Source organism: Cebus imitator, unplaced genomic scaffold (genome assembly GCF_001604975.1).
Source record: "Cebus imitator isolate Cc_AM_T3 unplaced genomic scaffold, Cebus_imitator-1.0 Scaffold866, whole genome shotgun sequence".
Lineage (NCBI taxonomy): Eukaryota > Metazoa > Chordata > Mammalia > Primates > Cebidae > Cebus > Cebus imitator.
This window is the reverse complement of record NW_016108181.1, coordinates 175125-195243: the sequence shown is the minus strand read 5'-3', so window position 1 is coordinate 195243 and position 20119 is coordinate 175125. Positions and strand designations below refer to the sequence as shown.

The 20119-nt window shown below is 37.3% G+C and overlaps 1 protein-coding gene and 1 pseudogene across 3 annotated transcripts in view; both read right to left on the bottom strand.

Annotated features, from left to right (window-relative positions):
- Positions 1-1102: 1102 nt before the first annotated feature.
- Positions 1103-20119, bottom strand: part of PRRG1 (proline rich and Gla domain 1) — a 93184-nt gene continuing 74167 nt past the window's right edge. For all 3 annotated transcript variants that reach the window (XM_037735644.1, XM_017520706.2, XM_037735645.1), the window contains one exon: positions 1103-5236. In XM_037735644.1, coding sequence (XP_037591572.1) covers positions 4751-5236 — 486 coding nt within the window. In that variant the 3' untranslated portion in view covers positions 1103-4750. The remainder of the gene's footprint in view (positions 5237-20119) is intronic.
- LOC108297985 lies at positions 17535-18727 on the bottom strand (annotated as a pseudogene).

Here is a 20119-nt window from a genome sequence, read left to right as displayed (position 1 = left end):
AGCCCTCACTTTTTGATGTATTTAGGGAAGGGAGTTAAAATGATTAAACACAAGTCTTGCTCTCAAAGAGCTTTAGGAATGTAGAAAAGTCTCAGAGAAAACAAGTAATTGAATTTAAGGAGGGCTTAGAGTGTGAAAGAGCAGCTTTGGATCTTCTAGCTTAAACTTTTCTGAAATATGTTAAAAGCGTAAAAGAAAAAAAAAAAAGGCACATCCATATGGCCACAGCCACGTATGAACTTTTAAAGAGTTATCTATTATGACAGATGTTAGAATCATGGTATCTTTAAGGAAGGAGAATGAGGAAGCCTTCTGGAGTGCTAGGAATTTCTTGATCTAGGTTTTGGGCTTTATGATTGTAGTTATCAATATGTAAGTTATATAACCTTTAGAAATTACTATAGATTTTTTAAAGTACCTTTTAAAGACTATTTGGACAACTCTTTGGGGACTTATGCTTACAAAATGGATACTTAGACTTATAATTTATATTTAAAATTCATCCTTGAATATGGAACAAATAATTTTAATTATTTTTTATTGCATTTTAGGTTTTGGGGTACATGTGAAGAACATGCAAGATTGTTGCATAGGTACACACATAGCAGTGTGATTTGCTTTTTACCATATCAACTCATATTCACATGTACTTGGTTAGTGACATGACAAATTTGAGGTAGCTCTACACATAAGAAAATGCCCTTTAGTCACAATGTTTTCATCTTGTGCTTTCTTTTCAAATGCAAGCTGTTCTGCTAAGAAACAACCAGCTCCTTGGTGTCTATAGACAACTCCACTCCCAGGACTTGACAAACTACACTATGCAGGGAACTCAGTCTATTCTTTTGGAGCAATTGTTTCCATTTTGTATCATGCCAAAGTCATTCAAAAGTGGTATAGAAAGTTCTTTCTCATGCTGAGAACACTCTCAGGTTTTGATCAGATGATTTCTGTTGTTTTTACTGAGCTATATTCCCTAAATTCACAAGAAAAAAAGAAACATAACCATTTTACCTTATTAAAAAGAACATAATTAATAAGAACATATGCAGCATATTTACCACCTAACCATAGTATGATTAACATATGGCAGAAAAAAATCTCTTGGGTTTAAAAATAGCTTTATTTAGCATACCAAAAACAGAGAAACATAAGAAAGACCCTACCTAGTATAAACATAAAAATAGTTAAATACCATAATTTAATGTAAACCAAGCATCTTAAAATGTGAAATATTATAATAAAATGCATACTATTTACACAGAACCAAGTTAAAGCTACCTCCACAGTTACTGGATCAGATCATCAATCTTGAAGTCATCGTTAGTAATGAAACAAAGACAACATCTTTATCTGTACTGGTCAATAGAAAAGAAGAAATCATTATATTTACTTTAAAGAAGTATAATTTATTGTGACATTTAGAGCAGGGAGGCAGAAAGTGCCAGTTCTAGGATTCCAGACACAACTACTGCACATGGAGGCATGTAAACCATTCCACAGGAAGATCATTGAGCCTGTTCTTTTATTTAAATGCAAATTGGTTGATTCAATTCAGTTACTCCTTAAGAAAGGTACTAAATATATTCTGTAAAAATAAACTTTTTAAAAAACAATCAAAGGTGAATGTAGTATCAATCAGGTAAGAAAGGCAAAAGCATAAAAAATATATGTTATTTCAAACAAAACCCTTAATTTTAATGAATGCTAAGAAACTCAGTTTATAAAACCAGATAGGGTAGCAAAAGGTACTTTAAAAAATATAAAAGCCAAATCAAACTCAAACAAAACAAACCCAAGTTAATGTTTCTTGAAGACAGTGGTATTTTGCTTATCCTATCATTATCATGCAAAAGCCACCATGAGATCTGTGGCTGATAGAGCTATTACTGTGAAGTAGTATGTTCTTTAACCAACAGTCTAAAATGCTATAGTCATTGGTCAGTTTAAGCATTTGGCTTTTTAGCTTCAAACATCATTTATTCTGATACTGCAATTCAGGTGTCTCTAAAAGGCAGCATTAAATCCAGTATCAGGAGTTTAAAATATAAAATAAGGTTGCTAGAAATCATACTTAGTAACAGAATATCCTGCTCCTATGTCTAATCTTGTACTTCTAAAACTTTTGGTCTCTGGACCCCTTTATACTCTCAAGATTTATTGAGGATCTGGATGCCAAAGTGCTTTTGTTTATAAGGTTTATATCTATCAACATTTACCATACTAAAAAAAATCCTGAAAATTTTTAAAGTATTAACTTATTTAAACATAATAAACCCATTACATGCTAACACAAATAACATTTTATGAAAAATAGCCATAGTTTCAAAAAGAGAAAGAGATTTGTGAGAAGATGGCATTGTTTTAGATTTGCAATACTCTTTTTGAGATAGAATGAACAGACAATGTCTTCAAAATTATTATAAAAATATTTTTGATCTCACAGTCCCCCTGAAAGGCTCTCAAGGAACCCAGGGGTCCATGGGCCCATGGGCCATACTTTGAAAACTGCTGGTCTAATCTAAAGCCTGACATTAATGACAAAAAATGTCCACACAAAAGGTGTCTTAATTTTCATTTAAAAATAAACAAAAAACCCACACATACATACACAATTAACTTGATCAAACACTTCCTACTTTAGCTTTAAATAGAAGCCAAATATTCATGTGTACTCATGGCAAAACTAAAAATGTCATTTCTGAGACCAGGGTGAAGATATAATCAATCATTTTTAGTCCATGAAAGCTACTAAGCCTATTACCTAAGCACAAATGTCTTAGTTCCCTTTCCAACATTTGCTTAAACCTGTTTGTGCTGTGTGGGCTATCATCTTTCAGTTGGCACAGTTTCAGTATAGACCAGAGCATGGCAGGGGTTCTCTAACAGCCCACACACTCAGATTAAGAATATGTTACCCATTTATGGGGCAGCCTGCTCTGTTTCTCACTGTGTGAAAGCTCTCATACAATTTAGGAAAACAGAGGGAAAATTTTTCCTTGAAGCACAATGACAACATTACGAACTTGGTGTAGATAGCTCTTCACATTTTACAAATTTCTTAGGTACACACCATCTCATTTGATCCTTGTAAAGCCCTTAGAGAAGTGCAGGACAAATGATATTATCGCCATTTTAGAGTTGAGGAGGTTAAGGGTCAGATATGGTTCTTGTTCAAGGTACAGTTGATGGCAAGTATGTGATTGAGGGAGATCTGAATTCAGGTCATCTAACTCCCACTTCAGGATTCCCCTCAGTGTTCCTCCTTCCTTAGGTTCCAGGGCAGGATTGGGGGAGGGGTCCATAGGGATGGAGCTAGAAGCAGCAGGAAATGACACACCTGAAACCTGCATTCCTTCTGCCTGCCTCATCAATCATTTTATCCAACCCTGAGAAGGTTTGGAAGTGGTACAAATGTTTCCTTCAACTGACCTAATGAATTTGCCATCAGTGCATACAAAATGAAACTTTATGAAACAACTCTCTTGTTTTATTTCTGAGCCAGCTTATGTTGGCAATCCATTTACAGCCTGTTCCCTCTGCTCCAAGAAAAGAGTAAAAACCCTGCAGTTAAAAAAATACCCGATGAAAATACAAAAGGAAGTAGCAACAATGATGAGATCTGTGTGGGGCTATTACTAGATTTAGTGTGCACCTAGCATAACACTGACTTTATAATCTTCTACCAATTGGAGGGCAATATAAAAATCACAGTTATAATCTAATGGAAAATTACCTCCTAACAATCTTGAGGCAAAGACATCAGCCTATACAAAAACATTAAGAAAATAATTTCAAAAATTTTAACTAAACTCATAAGGGCTTGAAAATTCTGTGGCAGGAGAGAGTGTAGAATGTACTGTAAAAGGTAATAAAACAGTGAGAAGATTATTACCACCCATGAGTAAAGGAGTAATGGGTATCTATTCCCTGTCATTAATCCACACATATATCCATTTTAGAAGTTATTTCATTGCCAGGAAATCTGTCTCATCAAAATGTTAATATACACTGCAGGAGATATTCAAGATGCTAAGAAAACGCTGTTTAGTTTTTGAAGTGAGGGGAGTGGTCAACCAAAAAATAAATCCCTATTACAAAACAAGCCAAATGGCACCAATGACCTTATTGCTATCTGCTGTAAGCAAGTTATTACTAGCTTATGCATTATTGCTCACACACACTCTTTCTCTGAGATTTATAACATCAAGAATGACTATGTGTAATTTTTTTCTTTTTAAGGTAGATGGAGAAATATCAAATTAACAAAAGCCAGTAACAATTAGAAAACATTCCAAGTACATCCTGTTTGCAAAAATCTGCAGCACGTCACTGGCTATTATACAAATTCTTGGTACCTTGTTTTGCAATTTTGGTGAGTAATGCTCTCTTTCCAGGTGAGTTAGGTAGAAGTTAATGGATTTTTAAGACAGCTTTACATATACTGTGTTGATGCATACACATGTATATGTTTATAAACATATACACTTACATGTATGTCTCATCACATCACAGAAAGACCCCATTAGTATGTTTTCCCTATTCATATACTTCCCCTAGTAAAAATGAGTATGGATAATGATTCTATAACAAGAAGCAAAACTAAAGAAAATAAAACCAGAAAGTGTGAAGTGGTATGCTGTAAGAGTCCAATAAAATATGTCAATGAACATTTATGTAGTGGTAAAGTGCTAGAAATTTCTTTCATTAGTATTTTAAAAATGATTAGAGTAAAAAGAGGTTTGTAGCTTCATTTGATGGTGGTGACCACAGGCACCATAGGAATGGCACTGGCTGAGTTGGAGTTGACTATGTCCTCATACTCCGGGGGTGGGTCTAAATGAGGTTCTGTTTCACTCCTCCGCAGGTTCACCTGGCCAGTGGCTTCCTCATAGGTTGGTGGGGGATCACAATTGGACAGGCGAGTAGAGACGGAATCTGAGCGCCCAACTACGTATCCCAGAAAGCCTGGAGACAATGCACTGCTATCAAACACTTCATCTGGTGGGGGGCGTGGGGTGATAATATTAAGGTGCTGAGGGAAAGGAATGTGGCCTTCAGTCACTGTCTGTCTACGAGTTTTGTTTCTTAGGAAGCATCTCCAGATTAGGAAAATGACAAGGAGGATAATGAAGAGGCCAAAGATTAATGGAAAGGTAAGGTAAAATTGAAACCAGTCACTTCCTCGGTTACTCTCCCCTTGTTGCGCTTTTGTGTAGGTGCTCCAAAACTCCTTCTGAAAATACAATACAAAATAAATAGAAAATCAGTATGAATAAAAGATGGAAAATACCAGATGAATAAATGTCTGGGTTCAATGAACATAATGAACAAAAACCCAAAACCAAATTTGTTGAATCAAAGGGCCTACAGTCTATATTTTCCATGTGACAAGAAATTATAAATACACTATTGTGCTCATTCTGCAACGTCCCTAAAACGCTCAGTCACAATCCAAGAGTGTTTTTTACAACTTGGAGTTATTAATACTTTCAGCTATCACACTTTAGAGGGAAAAAATAATAAGGGTTTTCCCCTTTACTAATTATACCAAATAATTTACTGTTAAAATGTTAAATATCATCATTCTCCATATTCAACTACAAGATTCTCATCACATGATCCCTATCATCATTAATAGTATGTACGAGTTTAGGCTGTTGTAGTCTTTCAGTGCTCAAACACTCCAGAAACACCTTGTTTTCTAATGGTTCTGTTTGGAGTTTCTTGCCACCAGACATTCCTCCTCAGCTCCCTCTCCACTCCCAAAGTTTAGTACACAGATGTTGACTAAAAATCAAAATTACATATTGTTCCTAGGAGAGACCTCAGGCTAGTGAGAAAACTGCATTAGGTTACTTCTAAACCTGGACCTTAATCCCAAATGAAAAGTAGTCTAGTAGTTCAAGACTTTAATGTATGTAGGCGGAATTATTTAAAAGATAGAAAGGAAACTTGACCCAATTACTACTTATGAAACCTGGGCAAGTTACTCCTTAAGCCTCTGTTTCCTCACTTGTAAAATGGGATAATACAAACCTACCTTATAGGCTGTCTGTGCATTAAGTGAGATAACATTTATAACATGTCTAATTAAGTCCCTGGCATATAAACACTCAATACATATTAGTGATTATAATTAATTGTATATATCATAATCAAATCTCTGCTTCAGAATGACTGATTACGTATCCCTTACTTTGATACAAAGACCATCCTCAACTGCAATGCTACTGACTCCATTTATCAAGTGCTTTTCTCACAATCATATTTATTTGCAGGTATTAAAGGTCACTGATAATATCTGAAATGCCTGCCATTTCATATTATTCAATTATCTGGCATCAAGAGAGGGAACACTTGGAATGCAAATTGGAAAAAGAAGAGCCGGGGAGAGGAGTTAGCTCACTGCACAAACGGACAAATAGAGGGAATTGGACTACATCTGTAATTCTGAACTCAGATGTCCTATGGGGGCATGGAATCTACATAAAACAGCAAATCTGGTCCAAACTAATACTATGGGCACTAAAGCTTCTTGTTTTATAGTCATATATTTTACTTCACTTAGTCATATAGCCTTTTAAAGTACCCTGTGGTCATAATAATGACTCCTGAAGGAGATCACTGAGGTATATTGTTACTCTAACATTTGGTAATTCTAAGAGGAACTGGACATGTTATAAGAAATATTATATGATTAAAGGCTGTACAGGTTTGCAATGAATTTCACCTAAAAATCCAGATGAAAATATGCAAGATTCAATACTAAAATAAGCACAAAGTAGAAAAAGTAGAGTCTGGATACAGCATTCATCTCAGGATAATATCCAAAAGCTGAAATTGTCAAAGGACTCATTTGCTTCACTAATATCGAAATATATTCACAGGTAAAAACTATTAAATATAGATGTATGAAGACTTTTTACACAATAAATTTGCTGCTAAAATTGTACATTATTAAATTTCTATATAACTGTCCCTTTTAGGATTGAAAAAACTTAATTATATAAAATTTTACTCATGTAAAAAGAGCAAAAATGAAAATAAATCACTTGGAGTTCCAGCATAAAGATATAAGCAGGATTCACATTTTGGTTTACATCATTTAAAAAATGTTTTACATCTCTTTCTCCCATACACTTGCCAATCACAGTTGTACTCCTAAAAAATAACAGAGTCTTTTACAAATTTGGAATCAAACTGCACTAAGTAGAATAAATGAGACTTATCAAGTATCTGATCCATAGTAAATTTTCCTTTATCTGCAGGTGAGACTTTACCCTCTCTCTTTGCAGTCTCTCAGATCACCACTTCCTCTTACTCTATTTCAATTTATCCCAAAATACCAATAAATATATGTGAATTAAGTAATTATATGATGCTAACCTTAAATAAATACAATAAAATGTGGCTCTTTTATATTGTTCACATTACTTTGGAATACCCAAACATTAATCTACATGAATCTTTTTTGCACGCCTACTTGGATAATCCAGTTTCTCTGTTTTTTTTGGCATTCTAGGAAGTAAAAAATGTTTAGACTAATTTTTCCCCTTTGGAAAAAAGTTAAAGAAAAATAATCGCACATTTATTTTGAATGGATAAAAACACAGCTTAGGCAAAAACTGAATTGCAAACCAGATTTTAATTATACACTTAGTAACTTAATTAATCCTTAACACATCAAATACTATAGGCTCTGTTTTTTTTTTTTTTTTTTTTTTTNGAAATTACAGGTGTTGCTAATATATTTAGCCTGATCTACTTGGTAAATTATGAATAGAAAAAAAAGAGCAGGGGAAGGCAGAAGAAAAGCATTAAATTTATATTTAGGTTTTTTGGCTACTCTTTCTCTACTTTTTTTTTTTTTTTGCCTACTTCATTTTCCCTTCATAGTCTACATTTTTATTATGAAAATTTTAAAACATGCAAGAATGTTGAGTGAAAGTGCATTCAACATTCCTACACTTACCCCCTAAATTAAAAAATTATGAATGCTTTGCCATATTTGAGTTATACACACACACACAGATATTTATTTTTGCAGAACATTCAAAAGTAAGTTGCAGGTAACACAAAAGTTCATCACTAAATACCTCAGCATGCATCTCCCAATAAGAAGGAAATCCTCTTCCAAAAGCACAATACCATAAACACATTTAAGAAAAATTCACATTATTTCTCTAATATTATCTAATTTAAAGCTTATCAAATTGTCCACATTGTACCCAAAATATCTTTTATAGCTGGTTGTTTCAAAGCAAGATCCAGTCAAATTTTGTGCATTGCATTTGGCTATCATCTCTCTTTAGTTCTTTTATCTCAGAACATTCTCCATTTTTAAAATGATATTGACTGTTATTGTCTTTTTGAAGACACCAGGGCAACTGACCTATGGAGATCACACAATCTGGATTTGCCTGATTGTTGTTTTGTGGTATTCTTTAACTTGTTACTTTATCCCTTGTGTTTTATACAAACAGTAAGTTGGGTCTAAAGACTTGATTACATTCAGGTTAAACATCCAGGCTCTGTTATCATCGCCACTTTGCAGATGAGAAAATGGAGGCTCAGAGAGGTTACATAATGATAAAGTCAAGGTCATCTAAACATTGGAGCTGGGATTTCAACCCAAGAGGTCTGGCGCCAGTGCAAACCAACAAGCAATCTGCCCTGATGTATAAGTAATTCGGAACCAGTTTGGCAACTTTCCTAAAATTCAATCTTCCATCATTTTCAAGAAGTAGTCAAAAGCAAGCTGCTTCATTTTATGGATTAAATACTTTCAATTAAGGAAACAATAATCTGAATAAAAACACAATGACAGATTTATTTATTTGGAAAAGAGACTGATATGTCCTTGAGGGTCAGAAGAAAATTCACGTGAAATCAGTTCTAATAATTATCATTCGAACAAATAACCTCAGATTATGTTTCTGTAAGCAATTTACGCAGTTCTTTTTATTTTGAAATCAGCAATAAGGTACTTAGAATAAGCAAATGATTTCAAGACTTGGTAGAGCAGTGCTTTAGAAGGATTTAACATTAGTGGCTGGCAATAAAATGTGGCACAAACGTGTGTTCCTAAACAAGAATTACTATCATAATTGAATCATACTTTTATAGCACTCTTAAGCACAATGTAAAAGATTAAATGAAGAAAAGAGTCATTAAAGAAACTCCATAGTTTTCACTCAGGATAAAATTAAAGAAGTGATAAACACAATCTACAGCTGCCAGAGAGGTCTGACAACCATTTCAGAGGGAAGAGCTTCAAGAGGTAGATGTTTCATCCTGTGAGCTGAATGCTAGAACAAAATTAAGTAGGTGTAAGATTCTTACAAATCATATTTGTTTTACTTTTATTAAATGTGTGCCTTTTTGTTTTGAATGTTCTTACTGCCATTTACAAACAGAATTTGAGTGACTCGAGGCCTTCATAATTGCAAAGAAATGTTTTACAATCTGATTAATCAGCTTAGAACCTACACAAGAAGTGAATTTGTATTGCTGAGGAGAGCCTAGCAGCATTTATATACAGGCTCTCCTATAGCTTCTCCCTATCCTTGAAGGAGAATGACATTAAAGGGAAGGAAGGACCTCAGGAGTCGAGGGACTAAAAACCAATCCTAACTACAAAAGCTGCCTTGTTGAGAGTAGAAGGTAGAAATATCCCCCAAGTTGGGAGGGCCCCTTGAGCCCAGGAGTTAGAGACAAGCCTGGGAAACAGGGAGACTCCAGCTCTTTAAAAAGTATCCTAAAAGATATGTTTTGTATTCTTTTTTCAAGAGGTAAGGTATTATCTTGAAAACTGTCAGTAGAAGATGGACAAGTTAATGGGAAACAACATTATGCTGAGCATGATAAGCATCAATTCAATTTACTATCAGTTGAAGATGATATGGCTGGGGGAAGACCAAAGGCTGGTGGCATGCTGTTTCATGCTGGGCACTATATTTTGCAAGGTGGCACACAAGTTACATAAAGGAAACTCTCATAATTTAGATGAAATTATTTAGAAACAGTTATGGTTTGGATTCAGGACACTTAAATGGAACTGGGCAGGAGAATAGAGTCTGGAGACAGGGAGCTTTCACTTCAGCTTGTGATTGGTCGCAGGCCAAGTCTTCATTTGCATGGAGTATAACTTCACTTCAGCCTCTGACTAGTCACAGGCCAGGTGTTCATTTACACAGGGTGTAACCAATAGGAAACCTCTAAATGGTAATTAATCCCCAGAAGATTTTGTAACCAGGGCTCTTTAGCCACCTGCTTTTTCAGCTCCTGCTCTGTGGAGCATACTTTTGCTTCAATACATCTATGCTTTCATTGGTTCGTTCTTTTGTTGCTTTGTTTGTGCATTTTGTCCAAATCTTTGCTCAATATGTCAAGAACCCTGGATGATTTGTCAAGACCCTTCACTGGTAACAGAACCAAAGCAGCTGGGGGATTGGTACCTGTCCTGATGTAATAAGCAAAAGGAGGAATCCCAAATTCCAGAATATCACTAGTGACCAGTATATTCTGCTAAACTGACTGCTAAAAACTCATTCTTTCATATCATTAAGGAGAGAAACATAAGGTACAGGATCCTGTGAATTATGTTACTATTTGGTATATATCCATGCATGCATACTTCTCTATAAAACAAAAGTTTGTAAATGCTATGGTATGGATGCAGTTTCTTATTGCTAAAACTCATGTTGGAAGTTGAATTACCAGTGTGGCAATGTTGAGAGGTGGGCCGTAGTGGGAGGTGTTTGAGTCTGGGGTGGCACATGAATGTCTTGGTGCCCTTCTCACTGTAGTCAGTGAATTTTTCCTCTGGAGAGACTAGATTAGTTCTCACAGGTATGGACTAGTTTCCGAGAGAGTGGGTTGTTATAAAGGGAGGCTCTTCCTCAGGTTTGGTCCCTCTTCACATGTGCCTACTTCTACTTTGACCTTCTCTGCCATGTCACCACAGAGCACAAAAGCTCCCACCAGAATCTGAGCTGATACCAGCCCCATGGCTCTTGAACTTCCCAGCCTGCAGAATTATGAGCTAAACAAATCTCTCTATAAATTAGTCTCAGGGATTCTGTTATAGCAACACACAAAACAGAGGAGGAAAGAAAGGATATACAAAAAACTCCTAAGTAAGGTTACCTTTCAGGTAGGCCTGGTACGGAAGACACTTGAGAGCCGGAAGACAGGGACATGAGGAAGGCTTCATCACATATCATTTTATATGTTTTACTTCTGAACATTATGGAATGTATTACTTCTTCCAACACTTAAAGATATGTATTATTTCTGGGAAGTCAACAGGTACAGGTAACCCATTCTGGAATCCTGACTATGAATTACAGGTTGAGAGAACAGCCAGTTAGAGATGCAGACAAAGTTTAGGGACCTGTATAAATTCTAGGAATAGGACACATTGTTACACACTGCCCCCCCCAAAAAATTCAATGTTGCCTTAACAAGGATGAAGGAGTAAAATGGCTGTTGGCTAAGTAACCAAAAATATTTTCTATACTTCTCTTACATGGAAGTGCTATATTAAATCATTATCATCTTAGGTTAAATACAGTACATTGCTTTTGTTTATGCCACACACGTTGTATGTAATAGGGAAATTATGCACCAAATTGCAATGAACATATTGGAGGTATAAAGACAATTGCACATTTAAAAATATTTGGTAGCTTTAGGTAAAATCAGGGCCTGTGATAAGTTACTATACAATGGTATTGGTAAACATTTTTTTGTTAAGAACTCCAAAGTAAATATTTTAGACTTTGTAGGACATACAGTCTTAGTCTTACATACTAACTCTACCTTTGCAGCATGAACTCAGCAACAGGCAATATGTAAATCAATGGCCATGCATCTGTTCTAATTAAACTTTATTTACAAGAACAGATGGTGGACGATATTTGGCTTCTAGGCCATATTTTTCCAGCCTGTGTTTTGAAAAAATAAATGGATTGCCAAACTATTTATAAAACAGAATGATTAAAAGTGTGCACATGCGTTTATATGTATGTGGAACATAACGGGTAAGTGTGTGGAACATTAACAGAAATGAGAAAAGGTTTCGAAGTCTTTTTGGATATATGTCAGTTCAATAATTGTTGAAATTACAGTAAGTTTTTGGTGTTTTGCACAGTAAATACATGGGGGCATGATTGAGTAAGTTCATTATGTTCAAGCATCAGTATTATTTTTCAGTATCCTAGGTTATCCCAAGGTACAGCTAGGGTAGAGAACCAGGATGTTAAAGCAGTGCTTCAACAACTTCGGTGTGCATACTCATCACCTGGGGTCCTGTTAAAATGCGGACTCTAATACTGTCGCTCTGGGGTGGAGCTTGAGATTTTGCATCGCTAACAAGCTCTGAGTTTACATTGTTGCTGTTGGTCCAGAGCAAACGTTGAGCAGCAAGATGCTAGCAGTGGTTTTCAATGTCTGGGATGACTAGGTCCTGCCCCAGAGACTTATGTATTTGATCTAGGCACTGAAATTTTTTAAAACTTCTGCAGGTGATTTGAATGAGCAGAAAAGTTTGAGAACCTCTATGCCAAACATGATGATGATTTATTGATTTTGTTATAATATCAGTGGCCCTAATGTGTTCCCTTTTTCTCATTTTCTTGCTAAGCCCTACCTAGCCATTTTTCTCCTTTTCAGCTCCAAATATCCAGACGAAGGTGTGGATCTGGGTTAGGACTTCATCCTGTTGCTCTTATCCATCTCTGAGGAGTGGGAGGAAGTTCTGAATGGAACTAGGAGGCTCAGGCAACCTGGGATTGGGAAGAACAAGCACAGTGTACTAGGGGTGAATTCAAGGGAAAGCTGGTTGAGACAGAATTGGGGGAGATTGCCACAAAAAGCTATCACAACAGAACCTGTCCCCAGTCTTCAGCCTGAATGTGGGACAGCAAAAACAGCCATGTACCCTCCTGAGTCCTGGTGGAACCTGACACACAAACCATTTTTCTAAGGGTTTTCCCATATCTGTATGCAGGGTGACGTGATGGGTAGAAATACAAGACAGACCCCCAGTGCTAATGTATACAACTGAAGCCTTTCCCCCAAAGGATACATAATACAAATGATATTTGAAGTGTGTGGAGGATGATGATGGTGATTATGGTGTAACTCATAGCTACCACATAATGTACTTAACACCATGCCAGGCATTGCTATAAGTGATTTACATAGATTATTTAATCTCAGCAACCTAATGAGGTTGATGCTTTTATTATCTCTATTTTATATATGAAGAAACTGAGGTACAAAAAAGTTTAATGACTTGTCCAAGTTGAGTGGCTAAGTTGGGATTTGAACCCAGGCAATCTGAAGTTAAGAAACCACTGTAGCACACTATCGCTCCAAAATATGAAAGTAAGAAGCATCCTCACTAGCCAGATGGTTTTAAAAATGTAAGCACTCGCAAAGAGATGGTCACCTTGTTCTTCCTCATATCTAGTAGAGAAAATATATGTATGATCTGAGACAAAGTCACAGACAAAGTCATTTTGTCCAAGAGAGGAAAGAGATCCTCAAATCAGGCAGATAAAGAAATACAGTGAGAAGACCAAATTAGGCTTAGAATAGTAAAGGGGCAAGAATAACTTCTGGAAGCTTAAATGACCATAATCCTCATTTTTAAGAAAGTGTTACCCATCTTGTTTCTGGCACCAACAGACTAATATCTAGCTAAACACAGTATTGACTTTGAAGTTGGTTAATGAGTATTTTAATTCATTAAAATAAAAGAAATTATATGCTTAGTCTATATAAGTTTAACTTACTTTAGTCCCTTACTGAATTGTGAATTGGCTCCTGTTAGTGGTCAGGAGAATGCTTTGTATTTGGTGTAGAAACCAAATAAATCAAGCTATTATCATCTTTTGAGTACAAACAATGTTTGTTTGTAAAGGGCCAGTTTTATATTTAAGTAAACATTAAAATCTGCATTGAAGCAGTGAGGCTGCATCTTTCAACTGCCTGTGCTCGTTAAATGAAATGTTTAATCCTGCTGTGTCGAGCTCACTAGAAGGTCACCCCTCACTTTAAAGCCAAGAATACTGCCACTGTCACTGCTGTGGTAAGTAACAGCCATCCAGCCTGCTAGCAAAAGGTGATAGCACCAGCATTATAAATAAACAGGACTGGTTGTGAGGTAGCTACACAGTTTTAAAGATGCTGTTAATGAACGTTATGGACAATGTATGGTGTGGCTAGTTGATAACACTTTAGCTGATTTTTTTCATGAGATGGAAAAAAAATCAGCAAAATAAAGGCACATCTTCAGTTCATTTAGAAGTCAGCATCCAAGGTAAAATAATTCTCTGTTGGACTTGACATCACTCCCATCCTCTGATACTCACCTACTCTCTTTTCAAAGAAGTTAGTCTTTCCTTCCAGTGAAATATTCTCCATAAAGTCAAATGGATTCTCTACTCTGAAAACCTTGCTAAAACCCGATTCCAGCATAAGTCTATCTGCCACAAACTCAATGTATTGCTTCATTAGAGTGCAATTCATTCCGATGAGCTTCACAGGCGAGGCCTCAGTGAGGAACTCCTGTTCTATCCGAACAGCATTGATAATTATTTCTCTTACTCTCTCCTCTGATGGTTTGTGTACTAGATGTTTGAACAACAGGCAAACAAAATCACAGTGTAAACCCGATTCTCTGCCCCATCTGAGTAGAGTGTTGTGTCATCAATGAATCTCTCAGGGCAAGGAGCTTCTTAAGTTAAATCCCTAGAAATTTAGGCATGATCTGGGCCTTCATATGAGTGAGAAGCCGTTTCATTTTATTTCTCACTGTAGTTTCCCCAACTTCTAGTTAATAAGATTCTTGAAGAGTTTTCATATGTGGGAGCTAAGGTAGTCTTGTAAAATTTCAAGTCATCCTTAAACAAAATGACCCACCTAAGATCTTGCTCCTGTTAAGAGACAAAATTGTTTATTCTAGTTTTGTTTGTATGTAAGTAGGTTGTGTGAGTTAATTCATTTATATTTACTATGTTTTTTAATTTGAAATTTTTAAATTATGTATGTCCTTTTAGATTTTGCCTGTAGTTCATACTTTGAAATAATTGCTGGTGTCTTATTCCAGCATTGTCTAAATCTGACCATCATCTAGGGGAGTCTTAAACTTCAGTAGGAATCCATGAGTTATAAATACAGTTTCCATTCAAATATTCATTTCAAAAGGAAACAAATATTCTTAATAGGGCTACTTTGAATTAATCTGCCTTTATGTTTGAGAGAAAAGAAAATCTGTCTTTATGTTTAGAAGCCGTGAGTTATTAATACAGTTTCCATTCAAATTTTAATTTCAAAAGGAAACAATCAAATATTCTTAATAGGGCTACTTTGAATTAATCAGCCTCTATGTTTGGGAGAAAATAGCTGAGACATTGCTTGAAAGATGATGCAAGATAAATGTTGACTTTTGGCCCCATTTGTTAATTGTATTCACTATTTGAACATTGTTGTGTTCTGTTGTTAGTTTTCATCATTTACTGTATAGTCAATTTTTAAATCTCTGTATACATTTTCCTAGCTTTTAAGTTATTGTTACCTAAAGTTAATGAATCCAGATTAAAATAAAGGCTTTGTCTAAAAAAAAAAAAAAAAGTGTTAAATAATCAAATAAAGTAATAATTGCATAGCTAAATTTGTTCATATTTTACTACTGTTCAAACCAATCAGTTAGTGTTAGAAAAATCGAGCTACACATGTAACTTTGAATACTGCATATAAAACCTGTAATTTTTATTTTTTATATAATAATCTACATGTAGCACTGAAGGAACAAAGTGTTTCAAGTAGTTTTTCAGAAACATGCAATCTAAGGTTTATATACAAATTTCATCTGTTTAGATAGAGAACAGACTGAAAGATATGGCAGGAGTTGTCAAAGAAGAAAGAAAAAAAAAAAAAAAACAAACGTAGGCTTACATCACTACCAGTTCTCTAAGGAATCTTTCTCTTACTGGGATATAATTTCATTCTATCCATAGTCATAAGACAAGATAAAAGAACTCTTTTCCACATCTAGAAAGGAGAAGCTAGAGGTCACACTGACAATCAGCACAAGCTGATTTGAAAATACACTGGGAGTGGGCACTGGGAGCCATGGTCTGGAATAAGGTAATGGGAAGGTGGGTCCAGAAACTCTGTGGGTGTTCAAACATCTCAACTATCCCCTAAATGTTAGCTGCCCTGAGCTTGGGGATGGATTTGTCACACTCTCTTACACTCTTTTTCTGGTGAGCTCATCCAATCACATGACCTCAGTATCATCTATAAAATGTCTCCCATATGTATATTTCCAAACCTGACATTCATTTTTCCATCTACTTGACTGATGTTTCCACTTGGATATCTAATAAGGATCCAATATTTCACATGACATATATTCCGCAACTCTCTACCCTATGTGTCTCCACTGCAAATGTCCTGAGGTTAATAATAGCAACATCAACGCAGGTCCTCAAGATCAAACACCGGAACTTAGATCATTTTCCCTATCTCACAGTCCTCACCTCCTGTCCATGAGAAAAACTTGTCACTTTATCCAAAATCCATCTGGAACCAGTGAATCTCTCTTCATATCCTCAGCCACTATCACAGTTCAAGCCATACTAGACCCTCACCTGGATCAGCTACAATGGCTCTACCTGGTCTGCACCTTCAACTCTCCCTCACCCCTCTACATTCTTCAAAACAGCCAGTCACTGGCTTAACAGTTGGGAGTATTTATTCTACTTTCTATTCTGAATCACAAATTGGACCTCCAACTTTGACCTGTTATTTTTCACTCCTTTTACTGAGGTATATTTTTTCCATATTAGTTTATTGGAAGAAATGGCACAATTGAAAGTTAAAAAAAAAAAAAAAACAGGAGTAGAGGATTTATAAGGGCAATATGCAGGAAATCACCCCCATATCTATGGGGAAGCCAACCTAAGTCTCAGTCCCACTATCTGTCACTCCAGGTGAGCTTGGCAAAGATGTATTCTGCCCTGCTGTCACCCAGAGCCCCCATCATGCTGTCTAGAAACAAGAAAAGTTATCCTTTGCTTACTCAAACAAAAAAGTTTTCATGAAAAATTGATGACCCCCTTTATTTTAATCCCTGCCCAATCCTATTTCCTTCACTTCTTCCCCAAAGGCAGCCACTAGTATGAATTCCATACCATGTTTTACACTGTATCATGCACATGCACCCACAGATACCATGACCCAAGACTGCTCACCCCACCTAATCCTACCCACCCCACCCATTTCACCCCACCCTACCCCACCTCACCCAACTCTATCCCACATGCTCTCAAAGTTTATAAGGGGAAGACTAATGTGTTTTCCAGGGGCGCATAGAATACCTTTCCACTCCGCTTGCACAGATCCTGAGCTGCATGCAGATGGAGCAGAGCTGGGTGGAGAGACTGCTGGATACCTACTTTAAACCTGCATGGGGATTTGCCCTGATTCCTAAAAGGTGGGAGTGTTGCAGGCACGCATCAACTGGACACTTTTATTGCTTTGAGAACCGGTTACTTTTTTTGCCACCACTGTTAAACTTGGAGGGAAAAAACTGAAGAGAACGTTGTTAAAGGGTAACGTGCATGTCCTTCCTGGTGGCTCGATCCGGGTAAGGCACCCTGTGGTTGTGGGGCCCGTCTGGGCTCAGGTCTCTTTCTCTCTGCCGGCCTGGGTGAGCTTGTCAAACAGGTACTCTGCCAGGCTGGGTTCCGGGGCCCACATCTTGCACAGGTTGCTCAGGTAGCCACGCAGCTCTTTCATGGTCTTGGCTTGCTGGTTGAGGAAGTGGCTCTTCATGAAGTTGCACGGTTGGGGGTTGCCCTTCTCCGTGGCCAGCTGGTGCAGCTCCACGAGGCTCTGGTTGATGTTCTTCTCCAGGTGGAAGGTGTACTCTATGGCCTCGAGCCTGCTCTCCCAGCCTTGGGGCTCTGTCTTCCTGATGTTTTGAAGGGAGATGTGGCCACTGTGCTGGTTCTGCAGCCTCATCAGCTCCTGGGCATGCTCTCTCTTCGCGTGTGACTGGTGCAGGAAGTATCGGCCAAAGTGCTCCAGGGCTGCATCATCCTGGTCGAAGTAGAAGGCCATGGACAGGTACATGTAGGAGGCGTGGAGCTCCAGGTTGATGTGGATGTTAATGGCGGCCTCGCAGCTGGGGTGGTAGTTCTAGTATACCTGCAACACTGGGGTGGTGACCATGACGGGCAGCTCGGGGCATAGTGAGCAGGTGGGCGGCAGTGGTGGTGGTAGTGGTTGGCTGAAGGTGGATGGCTAATGGTGGATAGGGGACCATAAGTGGGTATTTGGGCTCCTTAATGGGGGAGGGATGCACTCTCTTTCAGGGGAAGTGGGCTGGGAGTAGAGTAGGCAGTATGTTCCATGTGCAACCCACTGAACTCTGCATTGTCTGACCTCTGTTCAATTTTTAGTTTTGCAGTAACATTTCTAATGTCCAAGGACTTTCTCTTATGCTCTAATTGTTCCCCTCTGTAACAGCTTCATCTCATTTTATAAACCTATTGTTTCCTTAAATTCTGAGAATATCAATTTGATATTTTTGGTAATATTCTCTTCTGTTTCCCATATTATATCCTTCCAGAATTAGTTCTGCTTTGTCTAGAGTTTGCCTTGAGTTTAAATATTTTAAAATAGATGGCTGGGCATGGTGTCTCACACCTATAAATCCCAGTACTTTAGGAGGCCAAAGTAGGAGGATCACATTTGAGTCTAGGAGTTCGAGACCAGCCTGGGCAACATGATGGGAACTTGTCTGTACACACAATTTCTTTATAAAATTAGTCAGGAATCGTGGCATGCAACTGTGATCCTCAGCTACTCAGGAGGCTGAGATGGTAGGATCACTTGAGCACAGAGGTTGAAGCTACAATGAGCCATGTTCACAGAAGCACTCCAGCCTTGGTAACAGAGCAAGACCCTGTCTTAATTTTAAAACACTAATAAAATAAAATAGAAAACAGCAAAGTGGAATGCAACAGTTTTAATGAAAAACTAATATAAAACCTAGGTTAACAGGGAATTATAATTTTTATTAATTTATCCTATTTTACTTATTAATACACTCCTGTGTCTTTATAATCGGTCTTTCCAAGTAATAAAAATGAATCCCTGTAGCACTGAAAATTTTCAGTATCTTTAGATAGAACTACTTCTTTGTTATCTCCTCTACCTTTTTAAACATTACTCTAGACTCATCAGTTTCTTTAACTTAAAGGTAGCTGCCCTGAACTTGATCTCAGTATCAAACCAAAAAGTTAAAAATTATCTGTCTAAAAGTTCAGATTGCCACTTCTCAGATAACAGGAAATCAGCCTACTCCTATACTCTTCCCAAATTGTCCCAATTATATTGTAGGTTCTATTAGGTTTCCTTCTCTTCAAGACATTATATCTTAGGCTGCAAGTGTATCAGCTACATGGTATGATGCTGATGAGTACTGGCTTAAGATTCAAAAGCCCTCAAGCCTGTAATCCCAGCACTGTGGGAGGCTGAGGCGGGTGGATCATGAGGTCAAGAGATCGAGACCATCCTGGTCAACATGGTGAAACCCCGTCTCTACTAAAAATACAAAAAATCAGCTGGGCATGGTGGCACGTGCCTGTAATCCCAGCGACTCAGGAGGCTGGGGCAGGAGAATTGCCTGAACCCGGGAGGCGGAGGTTGCGGTGAGCCGAGATCGTGCCATTGCACTCCAGCCTGGGTAACAAGAGCGAAACTCCGTCTCAAAAAAAAAAAAAAGATTCAAAACCCACAAGTTCCAATTCCATTCAGAAGTCAGAAGTATCACAGGTCTTTTGGACACTTAAAATACTGCTCTAAAGTTGGAAAGAATATTACCTGCTCTGTCTATCCCAAAGGACGTTGTTCTAAAGAATTTTAAATTAGTAGAGGTTGGGCACAGTGGCTCCCACCTGTAACCCCAGAACTTTGGGAAGTGGAGGTGGCTGGATCACTCAAGGTCAGGAGTTTGAGACCAGCCTGGACAACATGGTGAAACCCCACCTCTACTAAGAATACAAAAATTAGCCGGGTGTGTGGTGGCAGGTGC